This window comes from Dendropsophus ebraccatus, chromosome 8 (genome assembly GCF_027789765.1).
Source record: "Dendropsophus ebraccatus isolate aDenEbr1 chromosome 8, aDenEbr1.pat, whole genome shotgun sequence".
Taxonomy (NCBI): Eukaryota; Metazoa; Chordata; class Amphibia; order Anura; family Hylidae; genus Dendropsophus; species Dendropsophus ebraccatus.
The window spans coordinates 31,637,811-31,658,850 of record NC_091461.1 but is presented as its reverse complement, the minus strand read 5'-3'; the positions used below and the strand labels follow the sequence as shown (position 1 = coordinate 31,658,850).

The 21,040-nt window shown below is 41.8% G+C and overlaps 1 protein-coding gene across 6 annotated transcripts in view; it reads left to right on the top strand.

The window, feature by feature from the left end:
- Positions 1–21,040, top strand: part of EXOC6 (exocyst complex component 6) — a 213,150-nt gene that overhangs the window by 75,274 nt on the left and 116,836 nt on the right. For all 6 annotated transcript variants that reach the window (XM_069980107.1, XM_069980112.1, XM_069980109.1 and 3 more), the window contains 4 exons: positions 12,430–12,601; positions 17,805–17,852; positions 17,954–18,044; positions 20,286–20,331. In XM_069980107.1, the coding sequence (XP_069836208.1) occupies positions 12,430–12,601; positions 17,805–17,852; positions 17,954–18,044; positions 20,286–20,331 (357 nt within the window). The remainder of the gene's footprint in view (positions 1–12,429; positions 12,602–17,804; positions 17,853–17,953; positions 18,045–20,285; positions 20,332–21,040) is intronic.

Sequence of the window (21,040 nt, the reverse complement as noted above, 5' to 3'; positions counted from 1 at the left end):
ACCCCAATTCCATAGTGTGCACATACCCTTACTCATTGGAACATGCCCCCTTAGCTGATGGCTATTTGCAGAGTTATAAACTTCATGCTTTACTGCTAAACTCAAGAGTGGCTTGTATGCCTCCTCCCTCCCCCACCCCTCCCTGCTCTGTGTGAGTGATGTACAGGAGCTCATACAGAACAAGGAGGGGTGGGGGAGGGAGGAGGCATGCATTCTGCAGCTCAGGCTATCCTCTATGACTCCTCTATGGAAAACATGATTTTATACCTTTGTAAACAGACATTAGCTGAGAGACAGGTAGCACTTTTATTCCCCTCTTCCCCTTTTTGCAGCCCTGAGCATTATGTTGTGATCGGGATCGGTCATCGTAAAAATAGAGAGTTTACCTCTTACCAGTCCATTCCTGGCTTTGGCTTCAAAAATTGCATCAAAAACCAGACTTGGGGCATCTCTATGGTAAATGGGTCATGTATGATTTAGTGCTTGGTGTGATATTGTGTAATATATACTGCAATAGTATACGCCTCAGCCCGTCTGACAATACACCTCTTGGGTGGAGATAGCTTTTCGGGAAGGTTCGGGGATTGCACTCATTTTTCAGGTTTTACAGGAAAAGGCTCATGTGTAAATGACATTATTGGTGGAAGCTTTTGTAAAATAAGTGACCCCCATAGAAAAAGCAAACAGGCTTTATTTTATTGTTTTGTCATTTCAACAGCCAAGTGCATGAGATAAAGGAAAGGAGCCTATCTGGGGCCAACACAATGGACAGGAAAGAGGAAGTCAATTACAAATCTGGAGCTGTAGATTATCAGCCGCAGCCTTTCAAGCCGACGCGTCCGTTACCAGCCGGCATTACAGGGCTCCCTGCCTGAACAATGACTCCCCTCATATAGATCATACAGAGCACTGACCCCGGCTATAGGAAGCAATGTTAACAGGCAAACTATGCTCTAGCCCTTCCTGCTCCCACAAACAGGATGCTATTAGCCAGAAAAAAAACACTCTAAAAATGCACATTTAGGGAAACCCAGCCAGGAGATTACGAAGCTTACGTTCCATAAAGAAAACAGTGTCTTATGTGCGCCACAGACACCAGTGAGAGTGTTTGTTATTCTTACACCGCTCTCCATGTTTTCACATTATATCACCTTTTTTTTTTTTTTTTTTTTACAGTTTATCGGAATCTGCGCCTCCAAATGTGGGTCATTTCCTGGATTGCATGAAAGTGACAGAGAGTGGTTAAAGGGGTTGTCTGATTGTTCAAGAAGAACCAAAAAAAAAAAAAAGAAATGGTTTAAAAATGAAAACAAAACAAACAAACAAAAACAACAATCCCCTAACCAATCCAGCACAGATCCTCTGGAGGCTGCCTATCTTATATTTTTATTTGAAGGCGGTGTGCCGTAATTACTGGAATAATTGCTCAGCATTGGCTGTAAACCTAGACTGACAGGCGGCCTAGCGTCTGCACTGGATCGGTAGAGGGGGGCGCAGATATTTGCTATTTTCTAGTTTAGTTTTTGAACATTCGGACAAGCTGTTTAGTTACATAGTCGATAAGGTTTGAAAAAAAAAAGACAAGAGTCTATCAAGTTCAGCCTATATCCCTACTGTGTATATTCCAGAGTAAAACCCTTAGGCCTTATTCACACGTCCCATAAAGTTGTCCGTAATTGCGGATCTGTAATCACAGTTCAACTTAGAGCACATTGATTTCTATTGGGCTATTCACACAGTCCGTTATAAATTTGATCCGTAATCCCTTCTGTAAAAAATTAAAGGACATGTCCTAGTGTGGATTGTGAATGTGGTACTAATTACCAATAGAAGTTTATGGGATTCATATTTTTTACGGACGTCATGGATGTGACATCCGTAAAAAATAAGAATCCCATAAACTTATATTGGTAATTAGTACCACAATCACAATCCGCACTAGGACGTACTTTTTTTTTTTTTTACAGAAGGGATTACGGATCAAATTTAAAACAGACTGTGTGAATAGCCTAAAACAAGTATCAGATCTAAGCAAACTAGTACTGTTTACAATTTTACGAAAACGGATGAAATTACAGAAGCAAATACGGATGATTTTCCACGCATCATGGAGAAAAATAGCGGGAGGATTTGCAGACCAGAAAAATGACTGAACGTGTGAATGAGGCCTTATGAGGCAGATGGTAATGGCCCCCAGAGCAGGGAGAAAAATCCCTTCCCGACTCCAAACCACAACCTAAGCACTTCTCTCCCTGTCTCTCTCCTCGCTGCAGGAGATGGAATCATAGACTCATTATATAGAATCCATCTCATGCAGAGACATGGAGAGAGAAGTGCTTAGCTCAGTGCTTCTCCCCTCTGATTCTAGCGATCAGTAGGGGTCTCAGCAACAAAATTCTGACCAGTCATAACTCTTGATGTCTCTATGACACGTCAAAACTTTTTTTTTTTTTTTAAAGACTGCAACACTTTGTCTACCATAGTCTTTAATGAAATGACTCTTCAGAAAGCGGAGTAGGGTTACCATTTGGGTCTGTAGGACCAGGCCATACCTTAGTTATCATATTTAAGTCTTCTTTTCCCCCCTGGAATCTTTTTTTTTTGTATCCACCTGTAATTATAGTATACAGACCCTTTCAAGTCTACAGGGCCGGTGTACACAAGCATGGATGCCATTTGGTGTGACTGTAGACTGTCCCTATGTGTCATGTGGTAACCCAGGGGGCCAGGGGTTGTTTAGCTGGGCAAGATATTGTGTGCTACTGAGGCATTTATCATGGTGGCCAGAAGTGGTATGTGCCCACTAGAGATGAGCAAACCGGGTTCGAGTCGATCAGAACCCGAACGATCGGCATTTGATTAGCTGGGGCTGCTGAACTTGGATAAAGCTCTAAGGTTGTCTGGAAAACATGGATACAGCCAATGACTATATAATGTCAGATCTGATATTACACAATAACCATTTTGGCTTTATAAGTTACTAGATATGTGCAAACACTCTATGCTACCATACACAGCAAGGCCCACACTGCCATCTACAGGCCCTTCCAGACACTGCATCCTGTTAAAAAGTTGATAAGTTGGAAAACTTCTTGTTAGTCTGTGCTCTTTAAATGGAGCTTATAACCAGCTATGGAGCTGTGTCTTATACTCAGTATGATGTCTCTAGCTTATCAGCATAATGTGAAATAATCATGTACACCCTATAGAAGGATTTTATGGCTTCTTAGCGGAGCGTTTTATTGCCCGGTGTAACGTGCATTGTTCTGCGGTGACTAATTTTCCAACGAAGCCGCAGTCGCTTCTAGTGTCTCCTACTGGCCGGGTAATGTCTGCTCGGCTGTTACATATTAACAATGGAGAGACTGCTGCTCAGTGACAGGAAGCACCTGATATAATGGAAGAGACGCAGGGCTGGATTTAATAGCACATCATGGAACTGGACAAAATCATAGAAATAAGCTTTATTCTCAGTGGATGTCAGTATGTAGTCACACAATGACAGGTACACCGGGGCATCAGGCTCCTAAGGTATATCTGATCCTGGGAAAGCTGGCTTATATATTACTGCTATTACCGGTATACAGGGACTGTCACTAGTGCTGTACTGTACAACATAATATAGATCCTCAGTATGCGCTATATTGGTCAGACCCCCAGAATTAAAGGGAACCCCTGATGATGTCTGATCCGCAATAGAGCGAGCAAATTCATATATAGTTATGTAGAGAACACTTCATATAACATACTTTATTCTTTTAAAATTTATTATTTAGATTTTTTTTTTTTTACAGATTATAGCCAGATACTAAATCATTTTCTAATTGTTCTAATTTGTACATTATTATTCTTCCCATGTCTCTTTAGCTTTCTATGCAGGAAGGAGAGAGAAGTGCTCAGCTGAGTGTTTCTCCCCACTCGTTCTGGCAATCAGTGGGGGGGCACCCAGACCCCGGCTAATCCAAAAATTTGACGTGTCTCTATAACACTGGAGAAGTATTTTTTTTATGATGGTAAAAGCTATGAGTCCAGTGGGTGGAGCTGACAAGTAGTGGGAGGTACCTCTCACTGAACTCCTGAGCTATGGCTCCTCCTTTGGTGGAATTGTTGCCATGCAGAGGGGCGATAAGCCATAACATTAAAGGGGTTGTCCAGCGAAAATCTTTTTCCTTCAAATCAACTGATATCAGAAAGTTATATAGATTTGTAATTTACTTGTATTAAAAAAATCTCAAGTCTTCCCATACTTATCAGCTGCTGTATGTCCTGCAGGAAATGTTGTTTTATTTTTTTAGTCTGACACAGTGCTCTCTGCTGCCACCTCTGGCCAAGACAGGAACTCTGTCTCGGTTTTCTATGAATCCCGTATAGAAAACCTCTCCTGCTCTGGGCAGTTCCTGTCTCGGCCAGAGATGTCAGCAGAGAGCACTGTGTGAGACTGAAAATAAAACAACCTTTCCTGCAGGACATACAGCAGCTGATAAGTACGGGAAGACGAGATTTTTTTTTAATACAAGTAAATTACAAATCTATATACCTTTCTTGCAGGATGTAGGAGTAGCTTCATCCACATGTGGCTGTAACATTAGAGCAAACCCAAAGTGGTCTACAAAAGGAGAACTGGTGAACTAGTGACAGGGTCATGGGTACCATGGGCTCATTGCTGCGGGGAGTGGAGGTTAGCCTCCTCTGGTCCGATCCCACAGAAAAGCTACTGCTGCACAATGTTGAGAAAGATAATGCGGACAACCTTGTATGGGCCGCCATAGCTGCATGCTGCACTGTATTGGGCAGGTAGATTTATTGTTATGGCTCTATGTTGGTGACTACATGTACAGTGTATGCATGCAGTCATAGTCTTTCTCTTACCCAAGAACAGAATCTCTTTAACCCGAGCCTATTAGTTTATAATTTGCTGTATTAGAGCGCCCTCTAGTGTTTACTTGATTGTAAGCATCTATCTATCTATATACCGTTTTCCCAAAAATAAGGCATAGTGCAGGTTTTACAGCATAGCTTAAAATAAGGCATCCCCCTGAAAAAGAGGCATCCCCCAAAAGTGAGACCCTAGCCGCCATGTCGCAAAGGAGAGAGGGCGCAGGTAGGGCAGAGGTGGTTGGTTTTTGTCTGGTTATGCTGGTTTGCCATGACAACTACTATACAGTATATAATAAATGTTCTCAATTCTTGTTTAACAATAAGTGTTAATTCTTCCTAATGGAAAAATAAGACATCCCCTGAAAATTGGACTTAATCCCTGGATAGTTCAGTGGATTTGTGGTTGGCTGAAGGATAGATATCAGAGGGTTGTTGGTAATGGTGTATATTCCGAGCAGAGACTGGTTACACGTGGTGTGCCACAAGGGTCTGTTCTGGGTCCTATTCTTTTTAATATGTTTGTAAGTGACATAGGAGAAGGGTTGGTAGGTAAAGTTTGTCTGTTTGCTGACACCACAAAAGTGTGCAATAGGGTTGATATTCCTAAAGGTGTCAGTAATATGGAAAATGATTTAGCTTTGCTAGATAAGTGGTCCAAACTGTGGAAATTGAAGTTCAACGTTTCCAAATGTAAAATAATGCACTTGGGGAGGAGGAATCCTCTATCCGAGTATCACATCAGCAGTACTGTGTTGGCAAAGACTTCAGAAGAGAAGGATTTAGGGGTAATGATTTCTGACAGCCTTAAAATGAGTCACCAGTGCAACCAGGCGGTGGGGAGAGCAAATCGTATGCTGGGGTGTATAGCTAGAGGTATAACCAGTAGGAAGAGAGAGATTGTGATCCCGCTGTATAGAGCTCTGGTGAGGCCACATCTGGAATACTGTGTACAGTTCTGGAGACCTCACCTAAAAAAGGACATTGATAAAATAGAACAGGTCCAAAGACGGGCTACAAAATTGGTGGAGGGTGTGAGGAAAGACTTAAAAGATTTGAATCTGTATAGTCTGGAGGAAAGACAGGAAAGGGGGGACATGATTGAAACCTTTAAGTATGTTAAAGGACTAAATAAGGTTCAGGAGGGAAGTGTTTTTAGTAAAAAACTGAGCTCAAGAACAAGAGGACACAGTGAGAGGTTAGTTGGTGGAAAGATCAGAAGCAATGTGAGAAAATATTATTTTACTGAAAGAGTAGTAGATACCTGGAACAAACTTCTAGCAGATGTGGTTGGTAAATCTACAATAACAGAATTTAAACACGCCTGGGATAGACATATATCTATCCTAAGGTAATAAGAAAGAAAATACTAAAAGGGCAGACTAGATCGGCCCAGTGGTCTTTTTCTGCCGACAATCTTCTATGTATCTATGTAAAATAAGACATAGCGCGTCTTTGGAAGCAAAAATTAATATAGGACACTATCTTATTTTTGGGGAAACACAGTAGTGTTTACTTGATAGTAAGGTTCTAGATAGATATATAGGGGGAGATTTATCAAACATGGTGTAAAGTGAAACTGGCCCAGGGGCCCCTAGCAAACAATCAGATTCCACCTTTTATTTTCAAAAGAGTCTGTGAGGAATGAAAAGTGGAATCTGATTGGTTGCTAGGGGCAACTGAGCCAGTTTCACTTTACACCATGTTTGATAAATCTCCCCCATGGTGTAATGTGAAACAGGCTCAGTTGCCCCTAGCAGATTCCACCTTTCATTTCTCACAGACTCTTTGGAAAATGAAAGGTGGAATCTGATTGGTTGCTAGGGGCAACTGAGCCAGTTTCACTTTACAACATGTTTGATAAATCTCCCCATAGTGAGATATATTTATAATTTCATCTACTTATTAAAAAAAATACAACTATGATCTTTTTAATGTTGACTTTTCCCCATATCCTCAGTTGGATCTCCTCTGTGCTTACACTAATTTTTTTTGATGTTTAAGGCCCTATGCACATGTCCTTAGAAAACAGTGCACATACTGTCCGCAATTATGGACAGGGTTGGACCCAATGTATTTTATGGCCCAATGAACATGACCATGGATTCCATGTGCTCTACATTATCTGCTATTTCCAACAACTCCTCGCTCCCAGTAAGGTGACCCCTTATTTGTCATAGAGTAAAGCAAAGCTCTATATGACTTCAGACTAGTGAGGATTACTCTTCGCAGTCCTGACTAGTCCTTAGACGTAAGAAGGGTCTTGGTCATAAATGTAAGATTTTTCTTGGCCAATGCAGCCAGTTTTGGGGGTAATGCAGTGTTGTGCCCATTGGTGAACTAGGGAGGCCAGTGTCCTTACTTATCTCCACGCCTGCGCCACTCTGCGAGACACTGGACTTCAGGAAAGCTCCACACTGCAAGCCGATCCCTGTCTGTGTCTACAAGTGCAGGGATTAGCGGCATAAAGGCGTTGTGGTCCTAGGGCACAGCATACCCCAGGCCACACCTCAATGACTCGTTTACTGCCCAGAAGACAGCATTTTTCTCTAATATAAAGCACATTATTTACTATATCCTTTACTTACAATGCATATAACAGTTCTTTTTATACACTACACACACTCTGAAGATGTTATTCTGCTCACCTATATCTTTATAGTACACATGCAGACGCGTAGAGAACATTATAGAACAGTACTGAGCAGTGTAACCTGTGAGCGGAGCCGTGGGGTAAGATCTATTACTCACAGTAAGCTCTTTATTAGTCTCTCTTCAGTCTCTGTTTTCTTCTGTCTCTTTCTAATAATTTTTCCCTCCCATCTCCCTCCTTGTTTCCCCTGTCTCCATAGACTTGTATGGGCAACATGTAAACTGATCCCTCAGTGAGTCACTAACAATTTTGTAAATATAAGAGTGAAATTACCTCTTTTTCACAGTACATGAAGGTTGGGAGAGGCAGGAAAGGGGCCTGATAAAAAGAGAAAAAGGCATTTTTCTCTGGTAAGATATATTACAAAGTTTCTAACTTCACTTGTATTATAGATTTATGGAAAGTTTGTTGAAACCAAAATATACTTTTAAGTTGGTAGTGGATCTCCTTCTCACTGCATACAGGGGCAGGCAGACAGTGACTGTTCGTAGCCGGCCCCGTGTGTGTATTTTAGACCTCATTGGTTTTATGTGACACGTCAGCGGGATGAAATAAAGGCATATCTCCAAATGATTTTCTTTAATTAAATTTCATAAGGGTTTATAACATTAAGGACATGAATGGAGAGAGTAAACATACTAAACAAACACAGGAGATGGGTGTTTATGGGCCGCCACGTGCTCTCATGTGATGCTGATCTCTATATTATTAGTGGTTTGTGTACAACAACTGGATGAGAACTTCCTACAATAAAGCGTATGGGATTTTATTGCTTGCTGAAGCCTTGATTTTCCAGACAGGTTTACAGCTTCTTCTGCGGAGGTTCAGGAAGCAGTTTGCTACCTTATTACACCAGGTTGTGTACACCAAGGAACAATAGCTTTTTGTATAAATAATTTCTCGCACAATTAATACCTATTATAGCAGGGTCCTTAACCCCTTCCTCTACCAAAGATGTATGTGTTACGTCTAGAGATGAGCGAACCTGGAGCATGCTCGAGTCCATCCGAACCCGATCTTTCGGCATTTGATTAGCGGTGGCTGCTGAACTTGGATAAAGGCCTAAGGCTATGTGGAAAACATGGATATAGTCATTGGCTGTATCCATGCTTTCCAGACAACCTTAGAGCTTTATCCAAGTTCAGCAGCCCCAGCTAATCAAATACTGAACGTTTGGGTTCAGATCAACTCAAACCCGAACCCGGTTCGCTCATCTCTAGTTACGTCCTTTCTACTGAAGGCTCTAAGTTCAAACAAGCTCTTTAGATGTAGCCACAATCTTGTTTGAACTTAGAGCCTTCAGCTTTAAAGGGATACTCCGAAGAAAAATCTTATCAGTAGGCCCCTCAGACAGGAACGTATATATACATTCCTACTGCACGGGGTATGTGTAGTAGGAACGTATATATACGTATTACTGACAGGAAGGGGTTAATTTGCTAAACTCCAATGCTGCTCTTTCCCTTCTATCATTGACAGCTCATTGTCTAGGTTGCCGACCTATATAAATTATATAATATATATACACTATGGGGGAGATTTATCAAACAGGGTGTAAAGTGAAACTGGCTCAGTCGCCCCTAACAACCAATCGGATTCCACCTTTCATTTTCCAAAGAGTCTGTGAGGAATGAAAAGTGGAATCTGGTTTCTTGGGGCAACTGAGCCAGTTTCACTTTATAAATCTCCCACTATATTGCTATGCATCAACATTATAGCTATACATACACCAGCCAGACCACTGCTTTCAGAGTAGAGAGGTGGTCTGTAACCTAGACAAAGAGGTTTCAACAATAGTAGGGAAAGGAGACAGGTTTTTAAATGAAAGTACTTTCAAAAATCTTTAACTTGATGAGTCCTACAAGTATAACTATATTAGTGGAGATGAGAAAACCCTTTTAACAGGCTAATGCCAAATTACATGTACTGTATACATGAAGGTCGCTATTCCAATTGAAGACCAGGAGATTATTGACCAGTAAGTGTTGGCATGGGATCATGAGAGCAGAGAAGCTGCAGGCAACTAGATAGTAATTTCAGGCACCTTTTGGTAAAATGCTATGTTATAACAATTCAGGTCGCACTCTTGGCATAACAAGAACTCATAGGACCCCATAGCAACATATATCATAAATCTGGAAAATATTCATAACATGAATTGACATGTTGCAGGAATAAAACATGGGTTTTCTGCATGCTATTCTACTGCAAAAAAATGCAAAGCTCATCTACTTAGTGTAAACGTTCCCTTAGAACTATAGATAAGTCAAATAAAGACACTAAGTAGTGTAATCCCTCTGAAGTCCACTAGGTGGCACACAATGCATGGATTATAAATTCTATAGCTCAGCTAATACACGTACTGTGGCTCTTAGATGGAATACCATCTAAATAATAGTTTTCCAATGACGTTATTTCTTCATTGTTGTATGTAATATTAAATCTTGTACATTATCCTGTAAAACATGGATCACTGGAAATATCAGCCTCTTTAATGCATCTACATTTTGTTAGTGACGATTTATTATAAGACATGATTGTACCTCTTGACATGGAATATTTCCTTCCAGAATTTTTTCGTCATGGGGCATATCACTTGGTGAGCTCCTATATATTGTATAGATTGTACCATAAAGCTTATAGAGTAGCGTATGTGTATTGTGGACTCCATAACCTCACAATCCTTTGTATGTGTTTGAATGGGACTTTTAAAGCCCCAATACATCTAATACACAGAACAGTGTACTGTTTTGTGCCTAAATCTCATATATGGACCTATATGTCTCCATGGTTGCAGACTACAAACTAACCCTGTGTAGTCTGATGCTGCAGATTTCTCTTTTTTCTGCTTATTACTAACATACACTACCGTTCAAAAGTTTGGGGTCACCCAAACAATTTAGTGTTTTCCATGAAAAGTCACACTTATTCACCACCATACATTGTGAAATGAATAGAGAATAGAGTCAAGACATTGATAAGGTTAGAAATAATGATTTGTATTTGAAATAACATCAAACTTTGCTTTCGCCAAAGAATCCTCTTTTTGCAGCAATTCCAGCATTGCACACCTTTGGCATTCTAGCTATTAATCTGTTGAGGTAAGCTGGAGAAATTGCCCCCCACTCTTCTAGAAGCAGCTCCCACAAGTTGGATTGGTTGGATGGGCACTTCTGGCGTACCATACGGTCAAGCTGCTCCCACAGCAGCTCAATGGGGTTCAGATCTGGTGACTGTGCTGGCCACTCCATTACCGATAGAATACCAGCTGCCTGCTTCTGCTGTACATAGTTCTTGCACAATTTGGAGGTGTGTTTAGGGTCATTGTCCTGTTGTAGGATGAAATTGGCTCCAATCCAGCGCTGTCCACTGGGTATGGCATGGCGGTGCAAAATTGAGTGATAGCCTTCCTTATTCAGAATCCCTTTTACCCTGTACAAATCTCCCACCTTACCAGCACCAAAGCAACCCCAGACCATCACATTACCTCCACCATGCTTAACAGATGGCGTCAGGTATTCTTCCAGCATCTTTTCATTTGTTCTGCGTCTCACAAACATTCTTCTTTGTGATCCAAACACCTCAAACTTGGATTCATCCGTCCACAACACTTTTTTCCAGTCTCCCTCTGTCCAAGGTCTGTGTTCTTTTGCCCATCTTAATCTTTTTCTTTTATTGGCCAGTCTCAGATATGGCTTTTTCTTTGCCACTCTGCCCTGAAGGCCCAAATCCCGCAGCCGCCTCTTCACTGTAGATGTTGACACTGGTGTTTTGCGGGTACTATTTAATGAAGATGCCAGTTGGGGACCTGTGAGGCGTCTGTTTCTCAAACTAGAGACTCTAATGTGCTTATCTTCTTGCTTAGTTGTGCAACGCGGCCTCCCACTTCTTTTTCTACTCTGGTTAGAGCCTGTTTGTGCTGTCCTCTGAAGGGAGTAGTACACACCGTTGTAGGAAATCTTCAATTTCTTAGCAATTTCTCGCATGGAATAGCCTTCATTTCTAAGAACAAGAATAGACTATCAAGTTTTAGATGAAAGTTCTCTTTTTCTGGCCATTTTGAGCGTTTAATAGACCCCACAAATATGATGCTCCAGAAACACAATCTGCTCAAAGGAAGGTCAGTTTTGTAGCTTCTGTAACGAGCTAGACTGTTTTCAGATGTGTGAACATGATTGCACAAGGGTTTTCTAATCATCAATTAGCCTTCTGAGCCAATGAGCAAACACATTGTACCATTAGAACACTGGAGTGATAGTTGCTGGAAATGGGCCTCTATACACCTATGTAGATATTGCACCAAAAACCAGACATTTGCAGCTAGAATAGTCATTTTCCACATTAGCAATGTATAGAGTGTATTTGTTTAAAGTTAGGACTAGTTTAAAGTTATCCTCATTAAAAAGTACAGTGCTTTTACTTAAAAAATAAGGACATTTCAATGTGACCCCAAACTTTTGAACGGTAGTGTACATTTGATGCAATCGACAAAGTTGCTTAAAGGGGTTGTTCGCCAAAAACTTTTTCTTTCAAATTAACTGGTCTCAGCAAGTCTTTAATACCCCCATGTGAAAGCAACTTTAGGTAAGTAAATTGGGTCACGACCACAACCTGAAAGTCTCAAGAAATCCATCTTAAATCTGATTTCTCGCGTTGCAGGTGAAGCCACTTGTGGGTCGCAGTCTGTTTCCATTCATTAACCTTAGATGAGACTTGGCGTTCTTTGGTCATGCAACCCCTGTTGCCATGTAGCCCTGGCCATATGGTTACAGAACTCCTCAGTGACTCCTGACATTCTTAGAATTTACAGTAGGGGGTGTTATTCCTTAGATTATTTTCTGTCTTATATAGTCTGCACTGGCGATTCAGTAAACCTAACCCTGCCTATCTTGTTTCTCCAGCTCGGTGTACGATGACCAGCCAAACGCCCACCAAAGGTTCATGGAAAAGCTTGACACCCGGATCCGAAATCATGACCGGGAAATTGAGAAAATGTGCAACTTCCACCATCAAGGTTTTGTAGATGCAATAAATGAGCTCCTAAAAGTGAGGGCGGATGCCGAAAAGCTGAAGGTAAGGAGTCTATGGGTCCTTTTACACCACACGACATGTTGCCATTCAAGGATGCAATCCCGCAGACCATTTGCGGTGACTTTATTCAGCACAATTAAGAGACCGGGCCGCACAAACGTTCCTTCTATCATTCGTGCACCCATGGATATGGATATATCTGTGCTGTCAGTTTCCAGATTATAAGCAGTGCATACTTACCTTCTGCGCTGCTGTGTCATCCAGCATCCCATTTTCCGGCTCTCCCGTCCTGTATCTTCAGGCTGTGTTCACCTCCTCCAGCTGTCAGTTATTTTAGAGCAGGCAGCTGCCTGAAGATACAGCAGTGGCGGAGCAGGTCAGGAGAGCCAATGGGCAGAAGGTAAGTATGCACTGCTTGTGACCTAAAAACTGACTGTATGGATATATACGTATCTATGCTGTCACTTTCCCCCTGCTTCAGCCTCACATCTCCTGTTTACACAGAATGATGTGTGGCTGATAACGTTACATTTTGAAAACCTATCCAAAAGATGCGATCAGCCGGGGATCAGACGTTTTCCTGCTCCTCCGCTGATCGCTGTCACTTTTACATGGGCCGATTATTGGCTGAAGGAGCATTTCTAGCACTGCTCCTGGTCAATAATCGACCTGCCTGAACGGCCCTTTAGGGATCCCACCAGCGGACTATAAAACCAATAACATACTGCCCTGTTGGTAATAAAGTGCTGCTCTACATGTAGACAATGGAGACCTATGGCCACCATGTGTAGGCTAGAACGTTACATTTCTTCATACTATATGGTCTGAGATTGGGTCTTCGGTGCTAGACTGGGGTTTGTAGCATTGAGATATGTAATATTGGGCCGTCACTTAGTATCAGGCGTGCAGGAAGCCATGACATGTATCTGTTACATTGGGGATTCAGAGTCTAATATTCTCAGATATTTCACCAGGAATCGCTCTAATTAAACAGTGAACATTTGCGTGTCAGTTTATTGGCAGTAAATCCTGCAGGACTTAGCGTAAGCCGCTCCTGGCAAATCTCTGGTATAGGTTATGTACTCGGTGTTTGGGCAATTATAGCTGCCACAGGTCTGACGGACATGTAGGAAATATTGTTAGCTAGTCTTTTGTTTTGTTTTTTTCAGAAGAAAAATCCACTGAAAAGCCATATATACCATATTATTTTGCTTTATAAGGCCACCTGAGTATAAGAGGCACCCCTGGTTTATACAACTGAAAACAGGGGGAAAAACTATTTCATTTAATTAAATTTCCCTGGCGGTGTAAGGCAGGGAAGGGGTCACAGTTTATTGAAATGACACTCTCCATGACAGTACATTATGCCCACACATACACAGCTCTCCATGATGCATCATATACACCCAGCTCTGCTAAATACATACATACATACATACATACATACATACATAAAGACAAATTATAAAGATACCCACAGGCAGACACAGTGCTGTACCAATACACAGACACATACATTGCTAAATCACTATACACAAACAGCTTTTCTACATAAACTCAGAGACACAGACAAATTCTAATACTGATTGTCCCTTCCTGCAGTATCTGTATCTGTAGTACACACTCCTCACCATCATGTGGCTAATCACATGACTGTTACATCACTTAAGGCCTTTAGTTCTGTTCTGGTATTGCCCTCCAAAAGCTATACAAATCCCCAATATACACTTATTACGGGAAATGCTTATAAAGTGCTTGTTCACTGCACTTACTACTGCATCAAGGCTTCACTTCCTGGATAACATGGTGATGTCACTTCCTGGATAACATGGTGATGCCACTTCCTGGATAACATGGTGATGTCACTTCCTGGATAACATGGGGATGTCATGACCCGACTCCCAGAGCTGTGCGGGCTGTGGCTGCTGGAGAGGATGATGGCAGAGGGATGCTCAGTGTCCCATGTCCCTCCGTGTCCCCCTGCCATCATTCTAGAATGGTTTTCTAACATAGGTGCCGAGCCCTTGTTAGCTTCTTTTCCTTCACTCTATGGTCCATCTCATTCCAAACCGTCTCAGTTAGGTTTAGGTGGTGTGATTGTGGAGACCATGTCATCTGACGCAGCACTTCTTCACTCCTTGGTCAGATCGGTCTTTTAAAGCCTGGAGGTGTATGTGGGGTCATTGTTAAAAAAACATATGGCAGTCTCCTCACATGGGGTTGCATATCGTTGTAGATGCTGTGGTTGCCATACTGGTTAAGTAGGCCATGAATTTTGTATAAATCACCACCATTGTCACCAGCACATCATCCCGACACCATCACACCTCCATGTCTCGCAGTAGGAACCACACATGTATAAACTATCTGCTTACATTTTCATGGTGCTTGGAACCAAAAATCTCAAGTATTGACTCCTCAGACCAAAGTTTTATTCTTCAGTAATGGCTTCTTTGCAGCAATTAGACCATAAAGTCCTGTCTCTTCCAGCGGCCACTTATGTTGAGATCTTGAGCTCTGAAAAGGCTGTAACCTAAGGTCTTGGTAGTTAGTGTTTTCTGAGGCTGGTAGTGAACTTATGCTCTGCAGCAGGGGTAGCTCTTGGTCCCCCTTTCCCAGAGTGGTCCTCATGAGAGCCAGTTTTTTCATTGCGTTTGATGGTTGTCATGACTGTACCTAAAAGGAAACTAACAGCATGTTAGATACATTGGGTGCTGAGGATGGAGGTAATTTTCTTTATCTCGATCCTCAGTGCTGTTTTCTTCAAATTTTTTATTTAACTCATATGCTGATGAGACAGTTTGGTGCCTTGGCGGCGGGGCTACCACCAATGTGCAACAATCCGCCTTGTCCAGCCATCCCACCCCTTCCACTAAATATTTATCTGGTGCTGTGCATTAATGAGCACTGGAAGGACGTTAGAGCGCCGCCCCAATATTCATGAGAAGGAGCGGGCCAGCTGGGGTGGATCGGTGCACTGAGAGTGGTAATCCCGGCCCCAGTGCCCCAGACTGCCGCATTATCATATTAATTACACCACAAACATAGCGAAAACAGCGCTGAGAATCAAGGAAAGAAAACTATCTTCATCCTTCACGCCCCATGCGCTATAGGGACATATCAGCAGGTTTGATGCGTCTAACCTGCTGTTAGTTTCCCTTTAAGGATCACAATTATCTGGACTGACTGATATTCACATCTTAAAGTAATGATGAACTGTCGTTCTCTAATAGTTGAGTGGTTCTTACCATAACATAAATTAAACCACTAGCTAAATAGGGCTAAACACTGTATAGAACTGTGTGTCCGTCCTACCTCTGTAGAACACAACTGTTTCAAATATGTAATGAAGACAAGAAATTCCACAAATTTAGGCTACATTCACACGTCTGTAGGGCTCTCTGTAGCCACGGACAGGACCACCAATGTGCATCGGTAGCTGTCCGCGATGGCACAGACCGATTAATTAGTTAATGATGATCATGTTAGTATTCTTGGCGCACAGATCACGGCCCCGTAACACCTATGGGCATGTGAACAAGGCCATTCAAATGAATGGGTCCTTAGTCCACATTACGGACGTGTGTATGTAGCCTAACTCTTGACACGCCATACCTGTTAATTAAAACCCATTCCAGTTGACTATCTCACGGAGATAAAAGAATGCCAAGAGTGTGCAAAGCTGTGATCAAAGCAAAGGGGGCCACTTTGAAGAATCTAAAATATAAAAAAAATCTTGTTTGTTTAGCAATTTTTTGTCTTTTAAATAAATTTATAATAATTATTAGATGGAACACTTAAAGGGATTTTGACAGCCTGGGCTCTTCTCCCAAGATTATTATAGTGGTTTTGGAAGTTGCTTGATGAGAACATTTAGTACCCACAGGCTTAACCCTTTGATGACCTTCTCTAAAGAACGAGGTGCTTTAAAAATGTTGTCACGCAACCGAAACCCTGTTGGCGGCATTCACCCTGTGGGCTAAAAAAAAGCTTTGGGTACATTTTCTCAGCTCGCATGCCTCCAAATAATCAGCCCTGGTACGGGCCAAAGAAAGCGGTCTTCCTTCTCATGCGTTTTGTCCATTAATATTATGATTTTCATTAGCTCACTATCTTATCCGCATTGCCAAAACCATACAGTGTTTCTGGTCCGTACGTGCACTTGACTCCTGCGTCAGAAAATGCCTCGACAGTACGTTGGCACCTGCACATCAATAGCTAATAGTCTCCCGTATTTCTCTTGGAAAGCGGCTTCGTGTTGCAGGTGCACAGACGCCCTTTAGCAAGTTTTATGCCAAACACAAAAACATTCTTTCCCTTTTAATTCCTCTCCAGCATCCCCTGCCAAATTACCCTCGTACCCCTTGGGATGGAGCTAGAATTTTCAATTACGTGTGGGATATCACTTGTAATTGTGCTTAGTGTTTAGCTTTGGGAAGATTACGCTTCATCTTCCAGAGAAGTGTCAGGATTTTAGGCAGAGGTCACACTGTACCAACCCTTTTAGCTCCCTTTACACTTCTGCAAACAAAAATCTGCACAACCAGACGGGTCAAGTGTAGTTCAGCAGAGCCTATGATTGGAAGACCATTATATAAATGATATTCAGATAACAGGGGACAAAACGCGGCATCAATGAGGTCATTGAACATCTTTGTTCTGAAATTAATGAGATTTTCAATCAAGCCGAATGTGCTTCCTTATTATGATGACCTAATGAGTCCGCTCAATATGTGGGAAAATATGAGGTCGCACTCTTCCTGCACCTGCAGCATGGAAATCTTGCTGGGGTTTGTAGATTTCCACTTTTGATGTGAATCAACCACCCAGTGTTTGCATTCAGCAAAGTATGAATGTTTAATTACAAGAAAAATGCCATTGCCATCTCATGTGGACAATGAATGGAGCATAGACCTCATTGAGGTTATCAAAAAGGGACCAGTGGCCAATTGGGTCAATGATTTGAATTGTTTGACAGACCCACATGAACAAATAGAGTTCAAAAATCCCAAGTAAATTTGAGAAGTTTGCCACAGAATCTGTTAGTACGGACTGTCATAAGTAATTAAAGTTAACAAAAGCCCTTTATGATCGAAAGTTCAAGTTCAAACTGTAGAGTTAATTTGTATTTGCCCGGTTTTGTTCGGAGTCTCTCATGAATCATGATCTGATTACAAGGGTGAGCAGTTGCATTAGGGCACTATTTGCGTATTCCTTATAACAAAGGCAAAATCATTTCTTTAAGGTCCAAGTTACTGATACCAACCGAAGATTTCAGGAAGCAGGGAAAGAGGTAAGAAGACTTCTTGTTCGTACCCAAAAAATTTAATTTGGTAAAAATTTCTTTACATTTGACCAAATTTGATTCAATTCTCTTTTAAAATAAAATCCTAGGTCATTGCCAAGGCGGAAGAGACCATTCGGTGCAGGACACAACAAAGAAATATCGCCACTGTAGTTGACAAATTGCAATTGTGCCTTCCGGGTAAGTTCCGTTAAAAATATAGAAATTTTTGTTTTGTCTTTTGGCTTGGTCATCTTAATCCGTTAAGGTAAGACGGAGCTTACTATGTTGTGTGTGAAATAGTCTAGCATGTGAACCTGCTTCAATCACCGATATAGCACTTTGTTGTGAGTCACGATCCCATGGTGCTTCTCAGCCAGTCCTCCTTGGCGCAGTTGGCTGCTTAAAGCTCTGGCCATTGACATAAAATAATTGTTGGCTGGAAGAGCTTTTGAGAAACAATTATAGTCAATTACGACAATTCCCCCATTAACTTGCTTGTTTGCCTTGGCCGAATGTGCATGTTAACGCTATAGAGTGCAGTCGGGTAAGTGGCTTCCAGAATCCTCTATCACCTTTTATCTTCTATGAAGAAACAGAAATAGATTGGAAAAATCTTTTCCGTTTAGTCAGTAGTTAAATATGTCCTCCCACATAAACAGTCCAGTCAAGGTCTACTAGAAGATTCTACCAATGAGCCGAAATGTTATGCCCTTACAAATAATTAAGCTTGTCTTGTGTCCAAGGATTGGTCCCCCACCATACTCTGTCCCAGTAATTTTCAAACAGGCCATTGTTCTGGGCCATTGCAATTTATGTATCTGAGGATAGATTGTAAATAGAGATGAGCGAACCTTGGGCATGCTCGAGTCCATCCAAACCCGGTCGTTCGGCATTTGATTAGCGGTGGCTGCTGAAGTTGGATAAAGCTCTAAGGTTGCCTGGAGAACATGGATACAGCCAATGACTATATCCATGTTTTCTACATAGCCTTAGAGCTTTATCCAACTTCAGCAGCCACCGCTAATCAAATGCCGAATGATTGGGTTCGGATGGACTCGAGCATGCTCCAGGTTCGCTCATCTCTAATTGTAAATTATTATGGGTTCATTGAGGTCTACCAAAATATATCAAATCCCTATAGGCCCTATAGATAGGTGCTGGATTGGCTGAGATCTAAGATGTATGAAATGAAGGGCACCCTGATAGTATACAGGGGATAGAGGAAATGGGTATGTTGGATGCTCACGGCTAGAGACGAGCGAACTTCAAGTTTAAGTCCGCCTCGGCAACTTCTCTGAACCCAAACACTCAGTATTAAACTGTATTTGGAAAAGTTGGTTGCTGCCCCCGAGAGTCCTGAAAAACATGGATACACATATGCTATAACCATGTTTTCCTGGCAGAACTAGGGCAACCAAGTTTTCCAGATGCTGGGAGTGAAGTGCCGAGTGTTTGGGTTCAGAGAAGTTGCCGAAGTAGTCTTAAAGTTTGAATGATAAAAATCTTTGACACTCGACCCCTATCTTCACCAACGTCATCTGTCAGTGGAGTCTTGGGAAGTCTCTATACACTTTAGTATAAAGAGTATAGGAAACCTTAAGACCACCACAAAACATTGGAAGGTCCGCAGCCTCCTTAACTGGTAATTGACCCCTTTGTCTTGGTCAGATGTAAATTTTATCTTTTCTATTCTATAGAATACATATATGTTCAGCCAGATTAATAAGGGGGTGGCTGTGAGGATCCAGGAACAATCACCTAAACATTTTTACTGCATCAACAACACAGAGATGCTTACATTGGACTTTGCTCTAAAACTTCAGGCAACTCCAGTGTAGCCCCAATAAATGGCTGGTTACCTTTGGCTTGTCTCTGAGATCCTGTGTTTTGAACCTTCCAACTGAACCCCTAATTTCCTTATAGAATAGAGCCCTTTTTTTGAAGGATACAACAAGATTCTCAGGATAGCGAATGGTGAAGCAGGACGTGATACTACAATGTATACACCGGATGAACGTTAAACTTTAAAGAAAAAAAAAAAGTTGCTGCCCGAGCAGTTTACCATGGGCGCCTTATCTCATGGGCAGAGCTGGTTTTGTGCTCCAGAGGCCAGGAAGGGGCATTTGTTAATAAAGAAACAAAAGTAAGAATCTGAGCTTTGTTCGTGCCAGCGTCAGGCATCTCAGGGTTTGTGGACCAGAGGATTCCTGCCTCGCACCCTTTGGAGAGAAACTGAATGACACTCGCCCATAGGTCCTATTAGTAGTTATAGTAGATGCTGAAGGACTGTAGGAAGGGGTGATGGTCAGATGGTACATGAAACTTTTTTGTTAGCAGGTTTTATTATGACTATATATATATATATATATATATATATATATATATATATATACAGTTTAAGCTTTACTATAAATTGTTTTTATGTTTTTTTTTCTTTAGCCTTAGAAATGTACAGCAAATTAAAAGAACAAATGAGCGGCAAAAGGTAAGTTTAATGTCTGCAAAACAAAAACGTAATACTGCAATACTGCACTACATACTATTAGACACAGTCCGACAGCAGAACACTGGTGGTCTTTAGGCTTAGCACTTGTATCTGAAGCTGGAGATAGCACTATGACCCCTTACACACAATTAAGTGTTTGCTCTATTGCACACACTTCATTATGGTGTGTGGTCCATGTTTCACACTCTGTGAGCCACCCGCATTCCCAGACCATGTACTTGTGAAGGGGCCTAAAATCTATGGAGTCCAGCACCGTGACTCCCACACTTGTGTGCATCGGCCCATAGACTTTCCCATACTGTCTAATTGCAGATCTGACATATGCATAAGGGGCCATTGTCCTTCTTTAGTCATCTTTTTATGTCTCCTCTAGTCTCTTGGACTGTATAGACATAACTAGCATGCTGGTTACCTACAGCCTTTGCTAAAAGGGCCTTAGGGTGAAGACTGCTAAAGGGGTCTTCCCTTCTTATAAAGTAATGGCGTTTCTCACCTCACTTTATGGTTAGCAGGAGTTTGGGACTGCAACCCCTTTACTGTTAAGCCCCTATATTACACAGGGCGATGAGAGAGAGCAAGCCAGCACCTGGCCGTAGTTCCATTGTCCATTGATAGAGAATAGTAGGGAACAATTCCTCTAGTCAGAACTCCCATCATCTTGAACTGTCTGCAAGTGCAACCAGGAGCC